The sequence below is a fragment of the Phacochoerus africanus genome, chromosome 3, assembly GCF_016906955.1.
Source record: "Phacochoerus africanus isolate WHEZ1 chromosome 3, ROS_Pafr_v1, whole genome shotgun sequence".
In the NCBI taxonomy this organism is placed as follows: domain Eukaryota; kingdom Metazoa; phylum Chordata; class Mammalia; order Artiodactyla; family Suidae; genus Phacochoerus; species Phacochoerus africanus.
In genome coordinates, this window is record NC_062546.1 from 122693610 (window position 1) to 122717531 (window position 23922).

A 23922-nucleotide genomic window follows, 5' to 3' on the forward strand; every position below is an offset into this window, starting at 1 on the left:
ACCTATTCTAGAGAATGTTCCTTGTACACTTGAGAAGAATATGTATTCTGCTGTTTTTGGATGGACTGTTCTATAAATACCTATTAAATCCATCTGGTCTAATGCATCATTCAAGGCCTGTATTTCCTTGCTGATTTTCTGTCTGGGTAATCTATCCATTGCTGTAAGTGGGGTGTTAAAGTCACCCTCTATTAGTGTGTTATTGTCAATTTCTCCTTTTAAGGTCATTAGCAGTTGCCTTATATATTGAGGTGATCCTATATTGGGTGCATATATACTTACAATTGTTATATCTTCTTCATGGATTGATCCTTTAATCATTATGTAATGTCCTTCTTTGTCTCTTATAGTATCTTTAAGGTTTATTTTGTCTGATATGAGTATTGCTACTCCAGCTTTATTTTGCTTTCCATTTGCATGAAATTTTTTCTACCATCCTTTCATTTTCAATTTGTACGTGTCCCTAGAACTGAAGAGGGTCTCTGGAAGCATATATATGGTCTTGTTTTTGTATACATTCAGCCAGTCTGTGTCTTTTGATTGCGGCATTTAGTCCATTTACACTTAAGGTAATTATTGATATGTATGTTCTTATTGCCATTTTAAATTAATTGTTTTGGATTTTTTTGTTGGTCTTTTTTTATTCCCTTCTTTTCTTGTTCTTTTCTCTTGTGGTTTGATGACTATCTTTAGTGATGGGTTTGGATTGCTTTTTCTTATTTGTGTATCTATTGTAGATTTTTGGTTTGCAGTTACCATGAAGTTTTGATATAGGAGGTTATATATAAACAATAGTTTTAAGTTGTTGGTCTCTTAATTGCAAATGTTTCTCCAGTATCCTGCAATTGTACCCTCCTCTTCTCACGATTTCTGGTTTTGGCAGCATATTTGTGTGTGGATGATTTCCTACCTTTACTATATATATGCCTTTATTGGTGGCCTTTTCTTTTCCACCTAGAGAAGTCCCTTTATTGTTTGTGGTAAAGCTGGTTTAGTGGTGCTAAATTTTCTTAGCTTTTGCTTGGTCTGTAAATCTTTTGATTTCTCCTTCAAATCTGAATGAAAACCTTGCTCGGTAGAGTAATCTTGGTTGTAGGTTTTTTTCTTTCATGACTTTAGGTATATCCAACTCCCTTCTGGCCTTCAGCGTTTCTGCTGAAAAATCAGCCAATAATCTTATCAGGGTTCCCTTATATGTGATTTCTTTTCCTAGCTGCTTTCAGTATTTTCTCTTTGTCTTTAATTTTGGTCGGTGTGATTAAATGTGTCTCATGATGTTCCCGCTTGGGTATTTTATATGGTATACATTTAGATTGTTTATTTAAGATCTTTATTTTTTCTTACTGTAAGCATTTACTGCTGTAAATTTCCCTCTAAGAATTGTTTAGCTGCATCCCCTGGATTTTTGTGTATTATTTCCACTTTCATTTCTTTCAAGACATTTTTATTTCATTTTTCATTTCTTCTTAGACCCATTGGTTGTTCAGGATTGCGTTGTTTGATTTTCACATAATTGTGATATTTACTGTTTTCTTTCTGTTAATGAATTCTGGTCATTCAGTTGCCTAAAAAGATATCTTGATAATATTTCAGTCTTCTTAAACTTGCTAAGACTTTTTTTGTGATTTTTTTATGGTCTATCTTGGAGAATGTTCTGTGTGTGCTTGAGATGAATGTGTATTCTGCTGCTGTTGCATAGGATATTATGAAGATGTTTATTTGGTCTGCTTGGTCTAAGCCCAACATTATTGATTTTCTGGATAACCTATCCATTGCTTAAAGTAGGATATTGGAGTCTCCTACTATTATTGTCTTATTGTCTATTTCTCTCTTTAGATATGTTGCTTACTGCTTTAATATATTTAGGTACTCTAGTGTTGGTATTGATGATTGTTATATCTTCTTCATGATTTGACTCCTTTACCATTATAAAATAATCTTATCTCTTGTTATAATTTTTAGCTTAAAGTTTGTCTAATGTAAGTATAGTTACCCTGCTCTCTTTTAATTTCCACTTGCATGGAATATCTTTTTTTATCCCTTCTCTTTGAGCCTATATGTAATCTTAAATCTGAATAAGTCTCTTATAAACAGCATATATTTCTTTCTTTTTTAAAACCTATTCAGTGCCACTCTGTGCCTTCTAATTGGAGAATTTAATCTATTTACATTTAGAGTGTTTACTGGTAGGAAGAGACTTATTAATCCCATTTTGTTCATTGCTTTCTGGTTGTTTTGTAGTTCCTATGTTCATTTTTTTTTTCCTCTTTCTGCCTTCCTTTATTAATGGATGATTTTCCATGAAGGTATAATTTCCCTTCTCTTTATCTTTTTTATATCTACTGTGGATTTTTGCTCTGAGGTTAAATGAGACAAGATTAAATAAAACATCTCATAGGTAAAACATTCTCTTCTATGCTGTTAACAACTTCGATCATATACAAAATCTCTATCTTTTTATTCCCACACCCATGGTATATGGAAGTGCCTGGGCCAGGGATTGAATCTGAGCCGCAGCTGTGACAACACAGGATCCTTTAACCCACTGCATCAGGCTAGGGAATAAACCTGTGCTTTGGCAGCAATCCAAGCCTCAGCAATCAGATTCTTAACCCACTGCACTACAGCGGGAATACCCACTCCCCCATTATTTACTTATTTATATTTTTTGGCTTTTTAGGGCTGCACCTGTGGCATATAGAAGTTCCCAGGCTAGGGGTCAAATTGGAGCTACAGCTGCCAGCCTATGCCACAACCAAAGCAACACCATATCCAAGCTGCGCCTGCAACTTACACCACAGCTCATGGCAACACCAGATCTTTAATCCACTGAGCAAGGCCAGGGATCAAACATGCAACCTCATGGTTCCTCAATGAGCCACATTGGGAACTCCTCCCTTTATATTTTTGATGTCATAATTTACTTCTTTTTGTATTGTCTTTATTAAGAAATTATTGTAATTTTATTTATTTTTAATACACTTGTCCTTTAAATTTTGTACTTGATTTAAATGGTTAACAAACCACCATATTACAGTATTATTCTGAATTCGAGTATATCTTTAACAGTGTATTGTAGATTTTCTTATGTTTTCATGTTACTAATTAGGATCCCTTCATTTTAGCTTATAGATTTCCTTTTTACATTTCTTGTAAGAAGTATCTACTGATGATCAGTGCCCCCAGCTTTTGTTTTTCTGGGAAAGGTTTTATTTCTCCATTTCTGAAGGACAACTTTTGCTGGATAGAGTATTCTTGGTTGAAAGTTTTTTACTTTCAGCACTTTGAATGTATCATCCCACTCTCTTCTTGTCCATAAAATTTCTACTGAGAAATCCACTAGTAGTCTTATGGAGGCTCCCTTGTAGAATACAAGCTTCTTTTCTCTTGCTTCTTTTGAGATTCTTTTTTTGACTTTTGACGGTTTTATTATAATATGTCTTGGAGAGGATCTATTTAAGTTGATTTTTGTTTGGTGACCTATAAGTTTCATGAACTTGGCTATCTAGATCTCTCCCCATCTTTGGGAAATTCTCAGCTGTTATTTCTTTAAATAAGCTTTCTGCCCTCACTCTCCTCTTCTCCTTTTGGAATTCCAATAATTTACAGATTGGTTCTTTTGAGGCATCTGATAGATCATGTAGGTTTCCTTCAGTCTTTTCATTATTTTTTTCTTTCTTCTCTTCTAACTGGATAATTGCAAAGTTCCTACTTTTGTCTCTGATTCTTTCCTATCCTGGCTCATCCTGCTGTTCATGCTTTCTATTGCATTTTTTCATTTCATTCATTTATTTTTCATTCTGGAATTGCTGTATATCAGGTATAATTGATATACAAACAATACTAGCCTCAGATGCAAAACATAATAATTCAATGTTTTATATATTGTGAAATCATCACCACAATAAGTCTAGTTAACATCTGTCATCATACATAGCTACATAATTTTTTTTCTTGTGATGAGAATTTTTAGGATCCTCTTTCTTAGCAACTGTAGAATATGCAATACAGTATTATTCACTATTGTTGTCATGGTGTACCTTACCTCTCCATGATTTATTTATTTTATAGCTAGAAGTTTGTACCTGTGGACTCTCTTCACCCATTTCACCCACATTCCCATCCCTCACTTCTGGCAACCACCAATCTGTTTTTTGTATGAGCTTAGTTTTTGTTTTTAGATTTGACATATAAGTGAGATCATAAAATAAAACATACATCTTTCTATGTCTGACTTACTTTGAAAACAGTATAATGCATTCAAGGTCTGTCTTAGTTGTCACAGATGGCTAAATTTCATTGTATCTTGTGGCTGAATAATATTCCATTGTATATGTATATTCCACTGTGTATATACATTTTCTTTATATATTCATTTATCAATGACACTTAGGTTGTTTCTATATCTTGGCTATTGTAATGAACACAGGGCTGCATGTATCTTTTTGAATTAGTGATTTCATCTTTTTTTCTTTTTTCTTTTTAGGGCCACACCTGCAGCATATGGAAGTTCCTGGGCTAGGGGTCGAATCTCAGCTGCAGCTGCTGGCATACACCACGGCCACAGCAACACCAGATTCAAGCCGCATCTGTACCCTTTACCACAGCTTGCAGCAATGTTGAATCCTTAACCCACTAAACAAGGCCAGGGATCAAACTCACATCCTCATGTACACTGTGTCAGGTTCTTAACCCACTGAGACACCACAGGAACTCCTGATTTCATTTTCTTTGGATAAATACCGATATGGAATTTCTCGTTCAGGTGGTAATTTTAATTTTTTGGAGTTCCTGATATGGCGCAGCGAAATGAATCCATCTAGGAGCCATGAGATTGTGGGTTCAATGCCTGGCCTTGCTCGGTGGGCTGAGGATCCAGCGTTGCCATGAGCTGTGGTGTAGGATGCAGATGTGGCTTGGATCCCACATTGCTGTGGCTGTAGTGTAGGCCGGCAGCTGCAGCTCCAATTGGACCCCTAGCCCGGGAACCTCCATATGCCATGGGTGCAGCCCTAAAAAGACTAAATAAATAAATAAATAATTTTTTTAGGAACCTCTATACTGTTTTCAATAGTGGCTATACCAGTTTACATTTCCACCAACAGTGCACAAGTTTTCCCTTTTCCACATCCTTGACTATACTTGTTATTTCTTTTCTTTTTGATGATAGCCATTCTACCAGGCATGAGGCGATATCTCATTGTGGTGTGGATTTACATTTTTCTGATGGTTAGTCTGTTGAGTATATATTCATGTACCTATTGGCTATCTGTATATCTTCTTTGTAAAAGTATATATTCAGATCCCCTGTCCATTTTTTAATGGAATTGTTGGGGTTTTTTTGTTTTTGAACTTCATGAGTTTTTATATATTTTGGATATTAACCCCTTATCAGATATATTATTTGTAAATATTTTCTTCCATTCAATTTGTTACTTTTTCATTCTGTTGATTGTTTCTTTTGTTGTACAGAAACTTTTTTTTTTGCCTTTTCTTTTTTTAGGGTCGAACCTGTGGCATATGGAAGTTCCCAGGCTAGGGGTTGAATTGGAATGCCTACACCACAGCCATAGCAACACCAGATCTGAGCCACATCTATGACCTATGCCACAGCTTGCAGCAACACCAGATCCTTTAACCCATTGAGCAAGGCTGGAGATTGAACCCACATCCTCATGGAAACTAGTTGGGTTCTCAACCTGCTAAGCCACAACAGGAACTCCAGCTGTGCAGAAACTTTAAAGTTTGATATAGTCCTACTTGTTAATTTTTGGTTTTGTTTCTCTGCTTTTGGTGTCAAATTCAAAAAAATCTTCACCAAAACAAATGTCAAAGAGTTTACTGTTTATGTTTTCTTCTAGGAGTTTTATGGTTTCAGGACTTGCACATTCAAGCCTTTAATCTATTTTGAGTTAATTTTTGTGTATGTGCCAGATATTCTTTTGCATATGGCTGTCCAGTTTTCCCATACCATGTATTGAAGGAACTATCCTTTCAACATCATATATTCTTGGCTCCTTTGTCATAAATTAATTGATTATATATGAGTGGGTTTATTTCTGGGCTATCTAGTCTGTTCCATTGATCTTTGTGTCTGTTTTTAAGTCACTACTGTTTTGATTATAATACTTTGTAATATAGTTTGAAAATAGGGAGCACAATGCCTCCAGCTTTGTACTTCATTCTCAGTATTTCTTTGGCTATTTGGGGCCTTTTGTGGTTCCATAAAAATTTTAGGATTGTTTGTTATATTTCTGTGAAAAATGCAGTTGAAAGTCTGACAGATGTTACATTGAAACTGTAGATTGCTGTAAGTAATAGGGCCATTAAAAATATTAGTTTAATCCATGAGCACAAAACATCTTAACATTTATTTGTGACATTTATCTTCTTCAGTGTCTTTCATCAGTGTCATAGTTTTCAGTGAACAAATCTTTCATCTCCTTACTTATATTTATTCCTAGGTATTTTATTCTTTTTGATGTAACTGTAAATAAGATTTTCTTTTTTTTTAATTTCTTCTTTTTCTTTTCCTTTTTTGGCTGCCCCGTGGTATATGGAGTTCCCAGTGATCAGATCTGTGCCATAGTTGCAACCTAAGCCACACCTGCAGGAATGCCAAAACTTTAACCTACTGTTCCAGGCTAGGGATCGAACTTGTGATCCCATTGAGCCACATTGGGAACTCTTCTTTTTATATTTTTTTAGTGGTTGCTCTAGGTATTACATTGTATGTATACAACTTACCAAAGTCTACTGGTGTGAACATTTTACCAATTCAAGTGAAGTACAGAAATCTCACCTCCCTTTAAATCGTATTTCTGATGGCAACAAATTCTCTCAGTTTTCCTTCTACTAAGAGTGTCTTGATTTTTCCTTCATTCCTAAAGAATTATTTTCACTGGATATAGGGTTCTGCAATAACAACTGTTTTCTTTTCTTTTTTTTTTCTTTTTTTTAGGGCCGCATGTATGTTGTGAGCCACATGGGAAGTCCTTAGGGCTGCACCTATGGCATATGGAAGTTCCCAGGCTAGGGGTCAAAACAGAGCTACAGCTACATCACAGCCACAGCAACACGGGATCCGAGCTACATCTGTGACATATACCACAGCTCACAGCAACGCCAGATCACCAACCCACTGAGCAAGGCCAGGGATCAAACCCAAATCCTAGTCAGATTCATTTCTGCTGCACCACAACAGGAATTCCCAAACTACTGCTTTCTTGAATGACATTTGAAAAATGTTGGGCCACTTCTTTCTAATTTTCATGGTTTCTAATGATGTCATTAAACTTAGTTTTCCCTTACAGGGAAGGTATCTTTTCTATCTCACTGCATTCAAGATTTGTCTTTTTTGTTCCTAGATTTCAAAAGTTTGATTATGAAGTTTCTTCATGTAGATTTCTTTGAATTTGTATAATTTTGGATCTGTAGGTTTATGTATTTTGCCAAATTTTGGAAATTTTAAATTATTATTTCTTTGAATATATTTTCAGCCCCATCTACTTTCTTCTCTCTTTTTTGGATTCCAATTACTCTAGTGTTTAATCTTTTTTTAATACTCTCACAGGTCCTTGAGCTTTTTGTGTGTGTGTCTTTTTTCTCTTTTTTGTTTATATTGTGCAATTTCTATTGTTCTATCTTCAAGTTTAGTGATCCTCTATACTCTCCATTCTCCCATGAGCCCATTCATTGAATTTTTTATTTCAGTTATTGTATTTTTCAGTTCTTTAATTTCCATTTAGTCATTTTATATATCTTCTATTCCATTAAAATTTTCTGTTTTCTGAGATGTTCTGTTTTTTTCATTTGTCTCAAGAGTATTTGTGTTGCTTGTTGAAGCATTATTTGATGGCTGCTTTAAAATCTTTGTCAGATGAATCCAGCATCTATATCTTCTCAGTGTTGGCATATGTTGACTTTTGTTTTTCTTTTTAGGGCAGCACCCATGGCATATGGAAGTTTCCAGTTTAGGGGTCAAATCAGAGCTGCAGCTGCCAGCCTGCACCATGGCCACAACAACACCAGATCCCAGCCCAGTCTGTGACCTATAGCACAGCTCATGGAAATGCTGGATCCTTAACCCACTGAGTGAGGCCGGGGATTGAACCCTCATCCTCATTGATACTAGTCAGGCTTATTACCACTGAGAACGAGAACTTCCTATAGACTTTTTATTTTTACTCAGTTGAGATTTTCTCTAATCCTGGTATGACTAGTGAATTTTACTTTTATTCTGTATATTCGGGTTAGTATGTTTTGAGTCTCTGTGTCTCATTTAAATCTTGTGTTTTGCAGTAGGGAAAAGTGGGCACTGTCTAATTACTGCCAGGTGTGGGTAAAATCCTAGGTTCCTTAATTGGCTTCTATTGTCAACCTGTTGCAAGAAGGGGTGTCTCATTACTGAGGGGGGCAACAGGAATTGAGGTCCTCTACTAGAGAACCTGTAGTGGAATTCCACTAGAATTCCACTGATACCTCCCTGGTTCAGAGGAAGACTTGTTAATGTTCCCCATAGGGTAAGAAGGCTTTGCTATTGCTAGGTGATGGTGAAAGTCCTGGCTTTCTACTAGGCCTTCTCCTACATCACGCCACCAGGGCTTGGGGAGAGATGCCCCACTGCCCCCAAATAAGGGATGGAAGACACTGTGGGGGGAGCCCTAATATCGCTGGAAGGGGATCAACATCCCAGGCTTTTTAGGGTAACTTTAAATCTGTGCCTAGTGGTATTTCCTGGTTGCAGTATTCTCCAGGACCCATATATGAGGCATATGTAAGTAAAACAGATGATTCAAAGAAAGCTTAGAGAACTCACTGGTGTGTTGTGCCTTGTACTCTAGGATCCCTAGCTGGTGTACCTTCCTCTCTCTACCATTCAGAGTCTTCATATTTTTGTTTTCTGTATAATAGCTCAAGATTTTTAGCTGTACTTAGTGGGATGACTAGGGAGAAGTGTGTCTAAGCCATCTTATCCAGAACTAGAGGTCCCCTGTTTTGGAGTTTTATTTTTGTTTTTATTTTTCATAGCATCATGTTCTTCTTTCATGGTTACAATGTCTTCTTCTTTTTTGAGGCTATTAATTTTCTGAGGTTATTAATTTTTGAAGTTTTCTTCTGTCACCTACAGTTACTATTTCTTGGGTATTTTCCCCTCTTGGTTGATTTTGGTCTTTTTAGTGTATTGAAGGTTTTTCCTAAATGTCAAGTAGTCTTTGACTGCGTTTCATATTTTTTAAGGGTAAGGCTCCAAACATGTGTTTGGTTCTGTGGTCATGTTTGGAGTTAATCAACTAGTGGGCTTCACTATAGGGTGATTAAGTGAGAAGTCACTCATTTCATAAATCAATATGTTGAGGTCCTTTCTCTGGGGTGGGTAAATTTTTCCAGATAAGTATCCTCCATTCTCCCACCTAGGAGCTATATTGGCTTTTTCTGGGAATGCAACAGAGAGCTGAATGACCCACAGTTCACTATGCAGATTTGTTGCTATCCCTGTCTTAATTCCAAACCTCTCCACTGCTTTTGCCAATAAGTCTGCTATCCCAGAATCTGGATCCTCTTATTCATTTATTCAAAACCATAAGTCTCTGGTGTTTTACCTTGAATGGCAGTTTGAGAAAGGGAGGGGGGGACATAGAAGAGAGAAAATGTGTAGTCACTAGGCTGATCTTACAGGGAGGCTACCTGAGGGCCAGTTTCACACACTCTAAACCACAACCTTTATATGTTTCCCCAGGACTTGCCCCTGTATGCCCCTGTCCTGCACAGTCCCTGCTAACTCCTTTCCTTTAGGTAGCTTCCTGTGCTTGGTTAAATCATTTGCCCTTCCTATATCCACTTACCCTTTTCTAGATTTTGTTGAAATTCTTCAAATGCCATTGTCTCATCTTTAAAATTTTTTTTCTCTTGGGATTACAAGATGGACAGTAGGTATTTCACTAATGACAGTTCTTTCCATTCTTAGCTGCTTTGTCCAGAAAGCCGCTTTAGTGTTTAAATCAGCAGCTAGGAATAAAGGAACTGTTTTTGGTTTAGTATCTACTATATGCAACTTACATTTTTGTCTTATTGAAGTATAGTTGATTCACAATGTTTCAGGTGTACAACAAAGTTATTCAGTTATATATATACACACATATATACATATACATACAGTTTATATATGTGTGTGTATATATATATATATATATGCTTTTTCAGATTCTTTTCCATTATAGGTTATTAAAAGATATTGAATATAGTTCCCTGTGCTATACAGTAGGCCCTTGTAGATTAGCTGTTTTATATATAGCAGTGTGTATGTGTTAATCCCAATTTATGCCCCCCCCCCTTACCCTTTGGTAACCATAAGTTTGTTTTCTATGTCTGCGGTTCTGTTTCTGTTTTGTAAATAAGTTCACTTGTATCATTTTTCTAGATTTCTCATACAAGTGATATCACATGGTATTTGTCTTTCTAACTTCACTTTGTATGATAATCTCTAGGTTCATCCATATACCATCTACTTTTAATCTATATCAATAAAGCTTATGAATTTATATGTTCTCAATCACCCACAATATTTTGAGTGCCTAGAGAGCTGGGACTCTGTTTTGTATATCTTTGAGTTCCCATTGCTTAAGATAGTCCATGGCAGCAAACTTTGTTCTGTTCTCTGCTGAATCTCTAGCATTTGTAGTGCTATCTGGAACATAATGTGCTCAAGAAGAGCTTGTTGAGGAGTCCCTGCTGTGATGCAGTAGGTTAATAATCCAGCTTGTCAGAGTTCCCATTGTGGCTCAGCAGGTTAAGAGTCTGACTAGTATCCATGAGGATGTGTCTTCGATCCCTGGCCTCACTCAGTGGGTTAAGGATCCAGTGTTGCCACAAACTGCGGCATAGGTCGCAGGCGTGGCTTGGATCTGGCTTGGTTGCTGTAGCTGTGGAGTGGGCTGGCAGCTGTCGCTCCAATTTGAGTCCTAGCCTGGGAACTTCCATATGCTACGGGGGCAACCAAGAAAGAAAAAAATAAAGTTAAAAGAGGGGGAGCTTGTTGAATGACTTCAGAAAGTCAGGAAGCAGTCTACCTATTATTGGAACATTCCTTTATTCTAAAAATTCTAGTTTCACAAGACAATGTACATGTGCCATGTGCTATGTGGTGATGGATTTTGATCTAGCCTCACTTGTGTTGGCTGATGGGATAATATTAAACACATTAGGAGAGCACCTTGTTCATCTGTGGATAACAAGGTGACTTTAATGGGATACAAACTGAATCAGCTGAATCTGTAGTGCCCAATACTCCAAGAAGAATTTGTAGAAATCTCTCCCAGTAAAAATGAAATAAGCCTCTCCAAAGTAAAAAAATGAAAATTCAGAGAATGAGTTTAATGCTATATAGCATTTTGGTAGTGACATTCTCAGGTGGAATCTGAAAATAGATCATTCCATAGCAACAGGACTCCATCACCATGTCAGCCATCTCAGCCCTACTTTTTTTTTTCTTGCTTGCTTTTTAGGGCCATGCCTGCAGCATATGGAAGTTCCCAGGATAGGGGTCGAATTGGAGCTACAACTACCAGCCTACACCACAGCCACAGCAATGCCAGATCCAAGCCGCGTCTGTGACCTACACCACAGCTCATGGCAACACCAGATCCTTAACACACTGAGCAAGGCCAGGGATCAAACCCGCATCCTCCTGGATACTAGTTGGGTTTGTTAATGCTGAACCACAATGGGAAGTCCCAGCCATGTCTACTTATTAACAGAAACAATAATATTGGCTACTATATATTGATGTGTTGAATGTGTGACAAGCATTATGCTATGTGCTTTATGTGCTCCATCCCATTTAATTCTTATGACATTTCTGAGAGGTATTAGTATTCCCATTTTACAGATGAAGAGACAGAGACAGGGGTTAAGGAAACTCAGTTGCCCAAATTCAAACTGCTGGTAAGAGCCAGAGCCAGGATTCAAGCTCAGCTTCTCTAACCCAAAGTCTGCTCTCTGACCTCTCACCTTAGGACACACCAAAGCACCAGAGCTTGATCTGCCTTGTCTCTGTCTTATTTGCCCATCTCTCTAGTACAGTAATTCTCAAACTAGCCTTGTATGGGAATCCCCTAGAGGGCATTTTTAAACACAGATTCCTGGCCCCACCCCCCAGATTTTCTAATTCAGCAAGTCTTGATGGGGCTTGAAAGTCTGCAGTTCCAGCAAGTTCCCAGGAGAATGAAGTCTTTGTTGCTGCAGAACTGGCTGACTAAGCTTTGGCTCACGGCTCTCACAAGGCTGAAGTTGTGGCATTGGCAGGAGCTGCGCTCAGCTCAAGGCTACACTGCAGGATGTCTTGTTTCCACATTCACTCAGGTGGCTGTTGACAGGCATCTGATCCCTGCTGGCTGTTGGCTGGAGACATCAGTTCCTTGCCATGTGAGCCTCTCCACTGTCCTTTTCACAGTACGTCACCTGGCTTCTCCCAGAGCAAGGGGTCTGGGAGGCACCCCCAAGTAGAAGCCATAACCTTTTTATAACCTACTCTTGGAAATGACACCCCCATCATTTCTACCACAGTCTGTTTATTACAAGTCAGTCACCAGGTCCAGCCTATCTTCACGGGGAGATCATACAGGGGCCTCCATCCAGATGGAGAGGTTTTGGGGGCTTCCCACCACACTAGGTGCTCCTGGTGATCCAGAACCACACTTAAAAATACTGCTTTTACTAATAACACCAGAACAAAGACTTTTTATCCTGAAAATCAAAGCTCCTTGATAAGTAAATGGATATATAGCCCTAGTAGCATCCCCACAGTGGAGAAAGAGGAGGAAGGGAAGCTAACCCTTTTCCATAAGGCTTTTGGAAAAAATAAAAACAAAGTCTTGCACTTACGACACCAGTCAGGAGTTCCTGTTGTGGCTCAGTGGGTTAAGAACCCCACATAGTCTCCATGAGGATGCAGGTTTGATCCCTGGCTTCGCTCAGAGGGTTATAATCCGGCATTGCCGTGAACTGCAGTGCAGGTCACAGATGTGGCTCAGATCTGGTGTTGCTGTGGCTGTGGCGTAGGCCTCAGCTGCAGCTCTGATTCAATTGCCAACCCAGGAACTTCCATATGCCCCAGGTGCAGCCCTAAAAAGAAAAAGAAAAAAAGTCAGAAAAAAAAGAACACCAGTCTACAGCCAGAATTCTCTCTCTAAAGGCCTATAACCAAGCAATGAAAAAGGTACTCTTCTAAAATCTGATAATGCGAAAGTTGAGGCTAAAACTATGACTGATGCCATTAATAGGTCTCTGCCAACTCAGGTATAGGCTGGTAGAAGCCTAGGGAGTTGGAAAAGTCCTTGTTTTCTTTTATTTGAAAATAAATGAGTTCGTCTTGAGTGGCAATAAGAGCTTTCCTGTGGCAGCTCAGCAGAGGGGGGCCTGGCTTCCTTCAGGGCAGCTCTATGTCATTTACTCACTGAAAGCCTTAGGAGGACAACTTCCTTATGCAGTGCACACAAAATGCACAGCAGGAGTTGTTGCAGAAAGATGTGCTCAGTCAATATCCATTCCCTTGGTGGGGACCTGGAAAGTTATAAAAGAGTCTGAGGTGTGGTCCTTGCTTAGTTATGGAGATGTTATTTCTACCTATGAAACAACAGAAATTTATACAATGTTGAATTATCAAAGCCCATGGGATTAGAATTACAAGAATACAGTTGACCCTGAAAAACACAAGGGTTCCACCTTGTGCAGAGGAACACCCAAGCTTATAACTTCACAGACAGCCTCCATATCTACAGTTCCGCATCCAGGGATTCAACCATCCATGGATCGTGTACTACTGTACTATTTACTATTGAAAAACAATCCATAAGTGGACCCATACAGCTCAAAACCATGTTCCAGCATCAACACACAGGAGCTGAGTGAACTCAGGCAATCACTTAAGCTGAGTTTCTATGACGTTATCTGTAAGCTATGAATAATACCCCAGCCCTTTCTAGCTCACAGTGGAATTGAGAGAGAACCAAGGAAAAGCACTGTTGAAAATTAAAGCAATAGGAGTTCCCGTCGTGGCGCAGTGGTTGACGAATCCGACTGGGAACTATGAGGTTGCGGGTTCGGTCCCTGCCCTTGCTCAGTAGGTTGACGATCCGGCGTTGCCGTGAGCTGTGGTGTAGGTTGCAGATGCGGCTCGGATCCAGCGTTGCTGTGGCTCTGGCGTAGGCTGGTAGCTGCAGCTCCAATTCGACCCCTAGCCTGGGAACTTCCATATGCCACGGGAGCGGCCCAAGAAATAGCAGAAAGACAAAAAATAAATAAATAAATAAAATTAAAGCAATAGTTGGGCACCTAAAAAATACACAGTGATTCTCAACCTCGGGTGCATATTAGAATCACCTGGCAAGCTTTGACAAATCCCAGTTCCCAGGCCATACACCCAAAGCATTATGCACTAATTATGCCTCCCCTTTCTCCTCTACCTTCTTCCCTCTCTCCACACACACACACACACACACACACATATCACACAAATACACGTGTCCATTTTTTTTGGGGGGGGGGCCTTTCTAGGGCTGCACCCCTGGCACATGGAGGTTTCCAGGCTAGGGGTACAATCCAAGCTGTAGCCACCAGCCTATGCCAGAGCCACAGCAACGTGGGATCCAAGCCACATCTGAGACCTACACCACAGCTTGCAGCAACACCAGATCCTTAACTCACTGAGCAAGAGGCCAGGGATCGAACCTGAGTCCTCATGGATGCTAGTTGGGTTTGTGAACCACTGAGCCATGATGGGAATTCCGTACACGTGTCCATTTTTTTAAGATCGCCTCTTGAAATAGTTAAGAGAAAGTTCACCTTTGTTTCCACCAAATAGTGTACCCCAAATGGGAATGATGTTCCAAAAATGCTGAGAAGGAGGTGTCCACTGTCCACTAGAGTAGAACTGGGGGTGGAGGGTTGTGAGACTTTCAGAACACATGGGAGAAAGGTTTCTGCTCCTAGAGTGGTGGATTGATTTCAGAGGACAGAGAGATGGGTGTGCAACACAAAACCAGAGTATTCTGTTCATGTGGACAAATTTTCCTTTCAAATTCAGTTATCCAGAGTGGATAACTGCAACCCAGGACAAAGTGGTGGCAACAGAGATAAGGAAAGTGCAGCATGCCCACATCTAGTTAATGTCTGTATGATGAAGGAAATAGTAAGTGCCCTAGTGTGCTTCTGTTCAAGTTCTGTTCTCAGGCGAATCTGTTTAAATAAGAGCTTTTTGCTTCAACCACTGACCCTTAAAAAGTGTTTCTAATGAGCATGTCAAGCTCAGTAATTTCTTTCAAGACCTAATTCTTTAATCAAGGTGGGAAATTTGATTTTTTTAAATAGTCTTGAAAGTAGAAGTTTTAACAAACAAAATTGGTTTTGTTCCTAATCTTCACATTTTCCAAAATTACTATGAACAAAGAACTTCACTGGAATCTGTATTTTGGGGATTAAGCAAAACATGGGATTATACCCAAAAGAAACTGAACAGAGGACACTGTGCCTGGTTGATACGTTCTCCTCTCTGTTCTCTAGAACCACGTGCTATGGGAAGAACAACCAGGCAAGAAGCCCAGTTGCTCCCAAGGACAGAATACTTTTCATGCTGAGCCAGCTCAGGGGCCCTTCTCTACCACTGAGAGACGGACATGGACCCTCCCTTTCGCCTCTGCAGTGGACGGGCCCAGGGAGACACCTCCACAACCTGGGAGCATCCATCAGCGCTCACACATCAGCTTAGATGACCTGTGGCTGGAGAAGACACAGAGAAGGAAGTTGAAGAAGCAGTTTGAGAGGAAGATGCATGCACATAAAGACGGAGTCCCGGTAAGCTGCTCAGATGCCATCGTCATCAGACTTAGCCTGGTACCCCCTCTTCCAAGGCAGTGGCTTGCATTTATTTCCTGCCCTCCTCCTCCCCTTTGCCCCAGTACAGGCTGCAGGTAATGTGTCTGAGAGCCATGGTGGCTGTGGCTCGTTCCTCCCTCTCTGCAGTATGTCTTTGCCTGCATCCAGCCCATGTGCAAGGCAGTGGAGCAGAACTGACGAAGTGGGACCCCTCAAGCCCTTTCCATGGTAATTAACATTTGCTGGGGACCTACTCTGCGTCAAACAATGTGTTATTAATATCTGGACAGTATTAGCTCTAATACTCATAAAGGTACATGATTTTGTGACATAACAATCTTAATTAGATTACTTAAAATTATATAGAGAGAATTAGGTTTTCTCTCTAGAGACATTTTGACACCATGGAGCACTGAGGGATGCTCCCAGGTTGTGGAGGCGTCTCCCTGAGGCCATCCTCTGCAGAGGCGAAATAGATACATGAAACTGTCATCTATTTAAAAATGACTGCATAGTTTATAAAGCATAATTTTTACCCAATCCCTGACTGTTTCTGGTTCTTTCCCTTTATAAGACAAAAATATTTTTTATTATCAAGTATATTTGAAGTACACATCCCTGAGGCTCACCTCATCCCTGAATACCCATTTTTTTAAAATTGAGGTGAAATTCACATTACATAAAAATGAACCATGTTAAATCATATAGTTTGGTGGGTTTTAGTAGATTAACAACATTTTGTAGGCCTCATCCTTATCTAGTTACAAGACATTCTCATCATCTTAAAAGGAAATTTCATAGCCGTTAAGCAGTCAGAACCCATTTCTCCTTCCCAGACCCTGACAAGCACTAATCTGCTTTCTGTCCCTATAGATTTACCTATTTACCCATGGACATGTCATATAAATGGAATTAAAATATGTGACCTTTTATGCCTGGCTTCTATCACTTAGCAAGTTTCCAAAGTTCATCTATATTGTAGCATATCACAGCACTTTGTCCCTTTTTATGATCCATTGTATGGATGTTTGTTTTTGTTATCCTTTCACCTATTGATAGATATTTGAGTTGTCTCCACCTTTTGGCTATTGTTAAGTAGTGCTGTCAGGAACATCTGTGTGAAAACATGTTTTCTATCTTTTGAAGTATATACATAAGAGTGGAGTTGTTGGGACACATGCTGATTGTCATGATTAACTTTCTGAGGAACTGCCAAACTGTTTTCAAAACTATTTTACTTTTTTTTTTTTTTTTTTGGTCTTTTTAGGGCCACACCTGCTTCTTATGGAAGTTCCCAGGCTAGGTGTCCAATCAGAGCTGTAGCTGCCGGCCTATGCCACAGCCACAGCAATGCCAGATCCAAGCCATGTCTGCAACCTCCACAGCTCACTGCAAAGCCAGATCCTTAACCCTCTAAGTGAGGCCAGGACTGAACCCATATCCTTATGGATACTAGTCAGGTTCATTACCACTGAGCCATGTATTTTAATTCCATTTATATGACATGTCCATAGGTAAATAGGTAAATCTATAGGGACAGAAGGCAGATTAGTGCTTGTCAGGGTCTGGGAAGAAGTGGGTTCTGACTGCTTAATGGCTATGAAATTTCCTCCCCGTTTTACATTTCTATTAACATTTTACAAGTATTGAAAGTTCTCCACATCCTCCCCAACACTTGTTTGTGTTGTTTTGGTTAAATTATACCATCCTAGTGGGTCTGAATGGTACCTCATTGTGGTTGGATCTGCATTTTCCTGGGGACTAATGTTGAGCATATTTTCATGTACTTGCTGGCCATAAATATCCTTTTTTGGAGAAATGTTTATTCAAGTCCTTTGCCCATTTTTTAATTGGGGTATTTGTCTTTTTGTTCAGCTGTAGGAGTTCTTCATATATGTGGATACTAGACTCCTGTCAAATAAGTGATTTACAAATATTTTCTCCTGTCTGTAGGTTGCCCTTCACTTTCCTTTCTATGGAAATATAGTTCATTTACAATAATAGCTGTACAATATAACAACTAATATTGTGTTAGTTTCAGGTGTACAGCATAGTGATTCAGTTATACATATTCATATATCCATTCTTTTTCAGAATCTTGTCTCATGTAGGTTATAACAGAATACACAGTAGAGTTCCCTGTGCTATACAGTAGGTCCCTGTTGATTATTTTATATATAGTAGTGTGTATATGTTAATTCCATATTCCTTATTTATCCCTCCCACCTCCTTCCCCTTTGATAACCATAAGTTTGGTTTTGAAATCTTTTGAGTATGGCCCTTTTAACAATATTAATTCTTCCAATCTAAGAGCATGGTGCATCTGTCCATTTCTTTGAATCATTTTCAGTTTCCTTTATCAATGTTTTGTAGTTCTCAGCATGTAAGTCTTTCACCTCCTTGGTCAGCTTTATTCCTAAGTATTTTTTTGATGCAATTTTAAAAGGGAATTTTTTTTTTTACTTTCCCTTTTTGATATCTCACTGATAGTGTAAAGAAATTTAACAGATTTCTATATGTTAATCTTGTGTCCTGCTACCTTGCTGAATTCATTTACCAGTTCTAATATTTTTTGTGTCGTCTTTAGGGTTTTCTATATAGAGTATCATGTCATCTGCATACATAACAGTTTTACCTCTTCTCTTCCAATCTGAATAATTTTATTTCTTTTTGTTATCTGGTTGCTATGGCTAGGACTTCCAATACTGTGTTCAATAGAAGTGGTCAGAGTGGGCATCTTTGTCTTGTTCCAGATTTTAGTGGGAAGTCTTTCAGCTTTTCACCATTGAGTATTATGTTGGTTGTGAGTTTGTCATAAATGGCTTTTATTATGCTGAGATATGTTCCCTCTTTGACCACTTAGGTGAGAGTTTTTATCATGAATGGATGCTGAATTTTATCAAATACTTTTTCTACATCTATTGAGATGATCATGTTGTTTTTGGTTTTTATTTTGCTGATATGGTGTATCACATTGCTGGATTTGCATACGTTGAAACATCCTTGTGACCCTGGAATGAATCCAACTCAAGCATGGTGTATGATCCTATTTATGTGTTGTTGGATTCGGTTTGCTAATATTTTGTTGAGTTTTTTTTTGTTTTTTGTTTTTTTGGTTTTTTTTTTTTTTGCCTCTGTAATCATCAAAGGTAATAGCCTGAAATTTTCTTGTTGGTAATGTCTTTGTCTGGTTTTTGGTATCACAGTGATGATGGCTTCATAGAATGTCTTTGGGAATGTTCCCTTCTCTTCAATATTTTGTAAGAGTTTAAGAAAGATCAGTATAACTTCTTCTCTGTATGTTTGATAGAATTCCACTGTGAAGCCATTGGGTCCTGGAATTTTGTTTGTAGAAAGCTTTTTAATTACAGATTCTATTTCACTTCCAATGATAGGTCTGTTCAAATCATCCTTTAGTCCTTGATTCAGTTTTGATGGGCTGTATGTTTCTAGAAATTTGTCCACTTCATCTAGGTTGTCCTATTTGTTGGCATATAATTGTTCATAGTATTCTCTTGCTTTTTTTGTTTTGTTTTGTTGAGTTTTAGGGCCATGCCTACAGCATATGGAAGTTCCCAGGCTAGGGGTTGAATTGGAACTACAGCTGCCAGCCTACACCACAGCCACAGAAACGTGGGATCTGAGCGACATCTGCAACCTAAACCACAGCTCACAGCAACACCGGATTCCCCAACCCACAGAGCAAGGCCAGGGATCAAACCCGCATCCTCATGGATACAAGTCAGATTCATTTCCATTGCGCCACAACAGGAACTTCCCATAGTATTCGCTTATGATTTTTTTTTTTTATTTCTGCAGTGTCAGTTGTTATTGCTCCTCTTTCATTTCTTTTTTTGTTTATTTGGGCTCTCTCTTCTTGGTGAAACCAGCCAGAGGTTTGTTGATTTTGTTTATCTTTTCCAAAAATCAGCTCTTGGTTTTATTGATTTTTTTTCTGTTTGTTTTTTTTTTTTTCAATCTCTATTTTATTGATTTCCTCTCTGATGCTTATTATTTATTTACTTCTGCTGGCTTTAGGTTTTGTTGGTTCTTCTTTTTCTAACTCTTTTAGGTAGTTAGGTTGGGTTGTTTATTTGAGATATTTCTTGGGTTTTGAGGAAGACCTGTATCACTCTGAACTTCCCTCTAAGGAATGCTTTTGCTGCTTCTCATAGATTTTGCATGGTTGTAGTTTCATTATCATTTGTCTCAAAGTATTTTAAATTTCCTCTTTGACTTCATTATTAACCCAATTTTTTTAGTAGCATGTTGTTTAGTCTCCATGTAGTCTTTTTTTTTTTTTCCTTATTTTATCTCTCTGTGGTTGATTTCAAGTTTCTTTTTTCTTTTTCTGTCTCTTAGGGCTGCACACGTGGCATATGGAGGTTCCCAGGCTAGGGGTCCATTCGGAGCTGTAGCTGCCAGCCTGTGCCACAACCACAGCAACGTGGGATCTGAGCTGTGTCTACAACCTACATCACAGCTCATGGCAACGCCAGATCCTTAACCCACTGAGTGAGGCCAGGGATCAAACCTGCATCCTCATGGATGCTAGTTGGGTTTGTTAACCACTAAGCCACAACAGGAACTCCTTGACTTCTAGTGTCAATCTTGGCACCTTTGTTTAAAAAAAAAAAAAAAATTAAATGCCTTAGTGGTATAGGTTTATTTCTGGACCCTCAAGTCTATTCCTTTTTTTTTTTGTCTTTTTGTCTTTTGTTGTTGTTGTTGTTGCTATTTCTTGGGCCGCTCCCGCAGCATATGGAGGTTCCCAGGTTAGGGGTTGAATCGGAGCTGTAGCCACCAGCCTACGCCAGAGCCACAGCAACACGGGATCCGAGCCGCGTCTGCAACCTACACCATAGCTCACAGCAACGCCGGATCGTTAACCCACTGACCAAGGGCAGGGACCGAACCCGCAACCTCATGGTTCCTAGTCGGGTTCGTTAACCACTGTGCCACGACAGGAACTCCTGCTTCTTTTTTAATTAAAAAAAATTTTTTCTTTTCATGGCTGCACCTGCAGCATATGGTAGGTAGTTCCTGGGCTAAGGGTCAGTCGAAGCTGCAGCTGCTGGACTGTACCACAGCCACATCAACACTGGATCTGGGCTACATCTGCGACCTACAGTGCAACTTGCAGCAACATCAGATCCATAATCCATCAAGCGAGGCTAGGGATGGAACCTGTATCCTCATGGACACTACGACTGGTTCTTAACCTGCTGAGCCACAATGGGAACTCTATCACTGTCTTTTAATTGGTGTATTTTGACACTTAACATTTGAAATAATTATTGTGTTAGGGCTTAAGTCTGTCATTTTATTGTTTTCTGATCGTTCCTTCTATTTCTCAATATTCTTTCTGTCAGTTACATGAGTTTTTAGAATTCTATCATAATTTATTTATAGTATTATTAATATATTGTTCTGTATGGTTTTCATGGTGGTTGCTAAAAGTATTGCATACATAACTTATCAACAGTCTACTGTTATCAACATTTTACCACTTCCAATGAACTGTAATAATTTTACTACCACTGAGGTTCATTTACCATCCCCACTATTAAAATACAATTGTCTTGTGTTTTCTCTACATACATTTTTTTATATAATTTTTTTATTTTCCCACTGTACAGCAAGGGGGTTAGGTTATCCTTACATGTATACATTACAATTACATTTTTCCCCCAATACAAACATTTTTTGAGGTACATTCAGTTGATTTAAGATATTATGTTAGTTCCACGTATACAGCACAATGATTCAATATTTTTATAGTTTACACTCCATATAAAGTTATTATAAAATAATGGCTATATTTCTCACTATGCTGTGCTTATCTAATTTTATACTTAGTGGTTTTTACCTCTTAATCCCCTTTCCCCTATCTTGCCCCTCTCTCCACCCCCTCCCGACTATTAACCACTATTTTGTTCTCTGTATATTTGAATCTGTTTCTGTTTTGTTATATTCATTCATTTTATTTTTTTAGATTCCGCATGTAATTGAAAACATACAGTATCTATCTCTGACTTATTTCAGTAAGCATCCAGGCCTACCCATGTTGTTGTAAACAGCAAAATTTCACTCGTTTTGTGGCTGAGTATTATTCCTCTGTATGTGTATGTGTGTGTGTGTATCATATCTTCTTCATCTGTTCATCTGTTGGTATGAACAGACTGCTTCCATACCTTGACTATTTTTTTTTTGTCTTTCTCTCTTTATAGAGCTGCACTTGCAGCATATGGAGGTTCTCAGGCTAAGGGTCCAATCAGAGCTGTAGCCGCCATCCTACTCTAGGGCCACAGAAACGCAGGATCTGAGCCACGTCTGCAACCTACACCACAGCTCACAGCAATGCCAGATCCTTAACCCACTGAGCAAGGCCAGGGATTGAACCTGCCATGCATTATGGATGCCAGTCAGGTTTGTTAACCTCTGAGCCACGACAGGAACTCCATACCTTGACTATTTTAAATAATACTGCCAAGAACACTGGGGGTGCATATATCTTTTTGAATTTTTGTTTTCTTTGGATATATACCCAGGAGTGGAGTTGCTGGATCATATAGTAGTTCTATTTTTAGTTTTTTAAGGAATCTCCATACTATTTTCCATTATGGCTATGCCAATTTACATTCCCACCAGCAGTATACTCGGGTTGCCTTGCTCCACATCCTCACCAACATTTATTTGTTGTCTTCTTGACAATAGCCATTCTGACAAGTGTAAGAGGATACCTCACTGTGGTTTTCAATTATATTTCTCTAATAATTAGAGATGTTGAATACATTTTAAGGTTCCTGTTGGCCAGCTGTATATCATCTTTGGAAAAATGCCTATTCAGGTTCTCTGCTCTTTTTTAATTGAGTTGTTTGCTTTTCTGATACTGAGTTGTATGAGCTATTTATATATTTTGGATATTAACTGTATATCAGACATATCATTTTAAAACATCTTCTCCCATTCGGTAGGTTGTCTTTTCATTCTGTTGATGGTCTCCTTCACTGTGCAGAAACTTTTAAGTTTGACTAGGTCCCATCCGTTTTGTTTTTTGCTTTTTTTTCCCTTGCCTGAGGAGACAGACCCCCAAAAAATTATTGCTTAGGCCTACATCAAAGAGTATACTGCCTATGTTTTCCTATTTGAGTTTTATAATTCTTGATCTTTTGAGTTTATTTTTGTATATGGTGTGAGGAAATGTTTTAAACCCATTCGTTTACATGTAGCTGCTCGGTTTTCCCAGCACTATTTAAGTGACTGTTTATTGTATATTCTCACCACCTTTGTAATAGATTAATTGAACATATGTGAATGGTTTGTTTCTGGGCTCTATAATATGGCCATTTATCCATGAGTCTGTTTTTGTGCCAATACCATGCTGCTTTGATTACTGTAGCTTTGTAGAATAATGTGAAGTCAGGAAGCATGACAACTCAGCTTTGTTCTTATTTCTCAAGAATGATTTATCTATTCTGGGCCTACTGTGGTTCCATACAAATTTTAGGATTATTTATTTGTTCTTGTTGTGTAAAAAATATCATGAATATTTTGATAGGCATTACATTTAATCTGTAGATTGCTTTGGGTAGTGTAGATATTTTAACAATATTAATTCTTCCAATCCATAAATATAAGATGCCTTTCCATTTATTTGTACTATCTTCAGTTTACTTTATCCATGTCTTATAGTTTTTGAAGTATAGGTTTCTCTTTGGTTAAATTTATTCTTAGGTATTTTATTCTTTTTGATACAATTGTAAATGTGATTGTTTTCTTTCTCTTTTTCATAGTTAATTATTAGTAAATAGAAAAGCAACAGATTTATGTATATTAATCTTGCATCCTTTAACTTTATTGAATTCATTTATTTTTGGTGGGTACATCAAGGTTTTCTATATATAGTATCATGTCATCTTCAAATAGTGACAGTTTTACTTCTTCCTTCCTAATTAGGATGACTTTTATTTCTTTTTCTTGTCTGATTGCTATGGCTAGGACTTCCATAGTATGTTAAACAAATGTGAGAGTGGGCATTCTTGCCTTGTT

General features: G+C 38.4%; 1 protein-coding gene across 1 annotated transcript in view; it reads left to right on the plus strand.

The window, feature by feature from the left end:
- ARHGEF4 (Rho guanine nucleotide exchange factor 4) overlaps window positions 1–23922 on the plus strand; it is a 264639-nt gene that overhangs the window by 135427 nt on the left and 105290 nt on the right. The window contains 1 exon segment of the mRNA XM_047772583.1: window positions 15559–15849. Coding sequence (XP_047628539.1) covers window positions 15559–15849 — 291 coding nt within the window.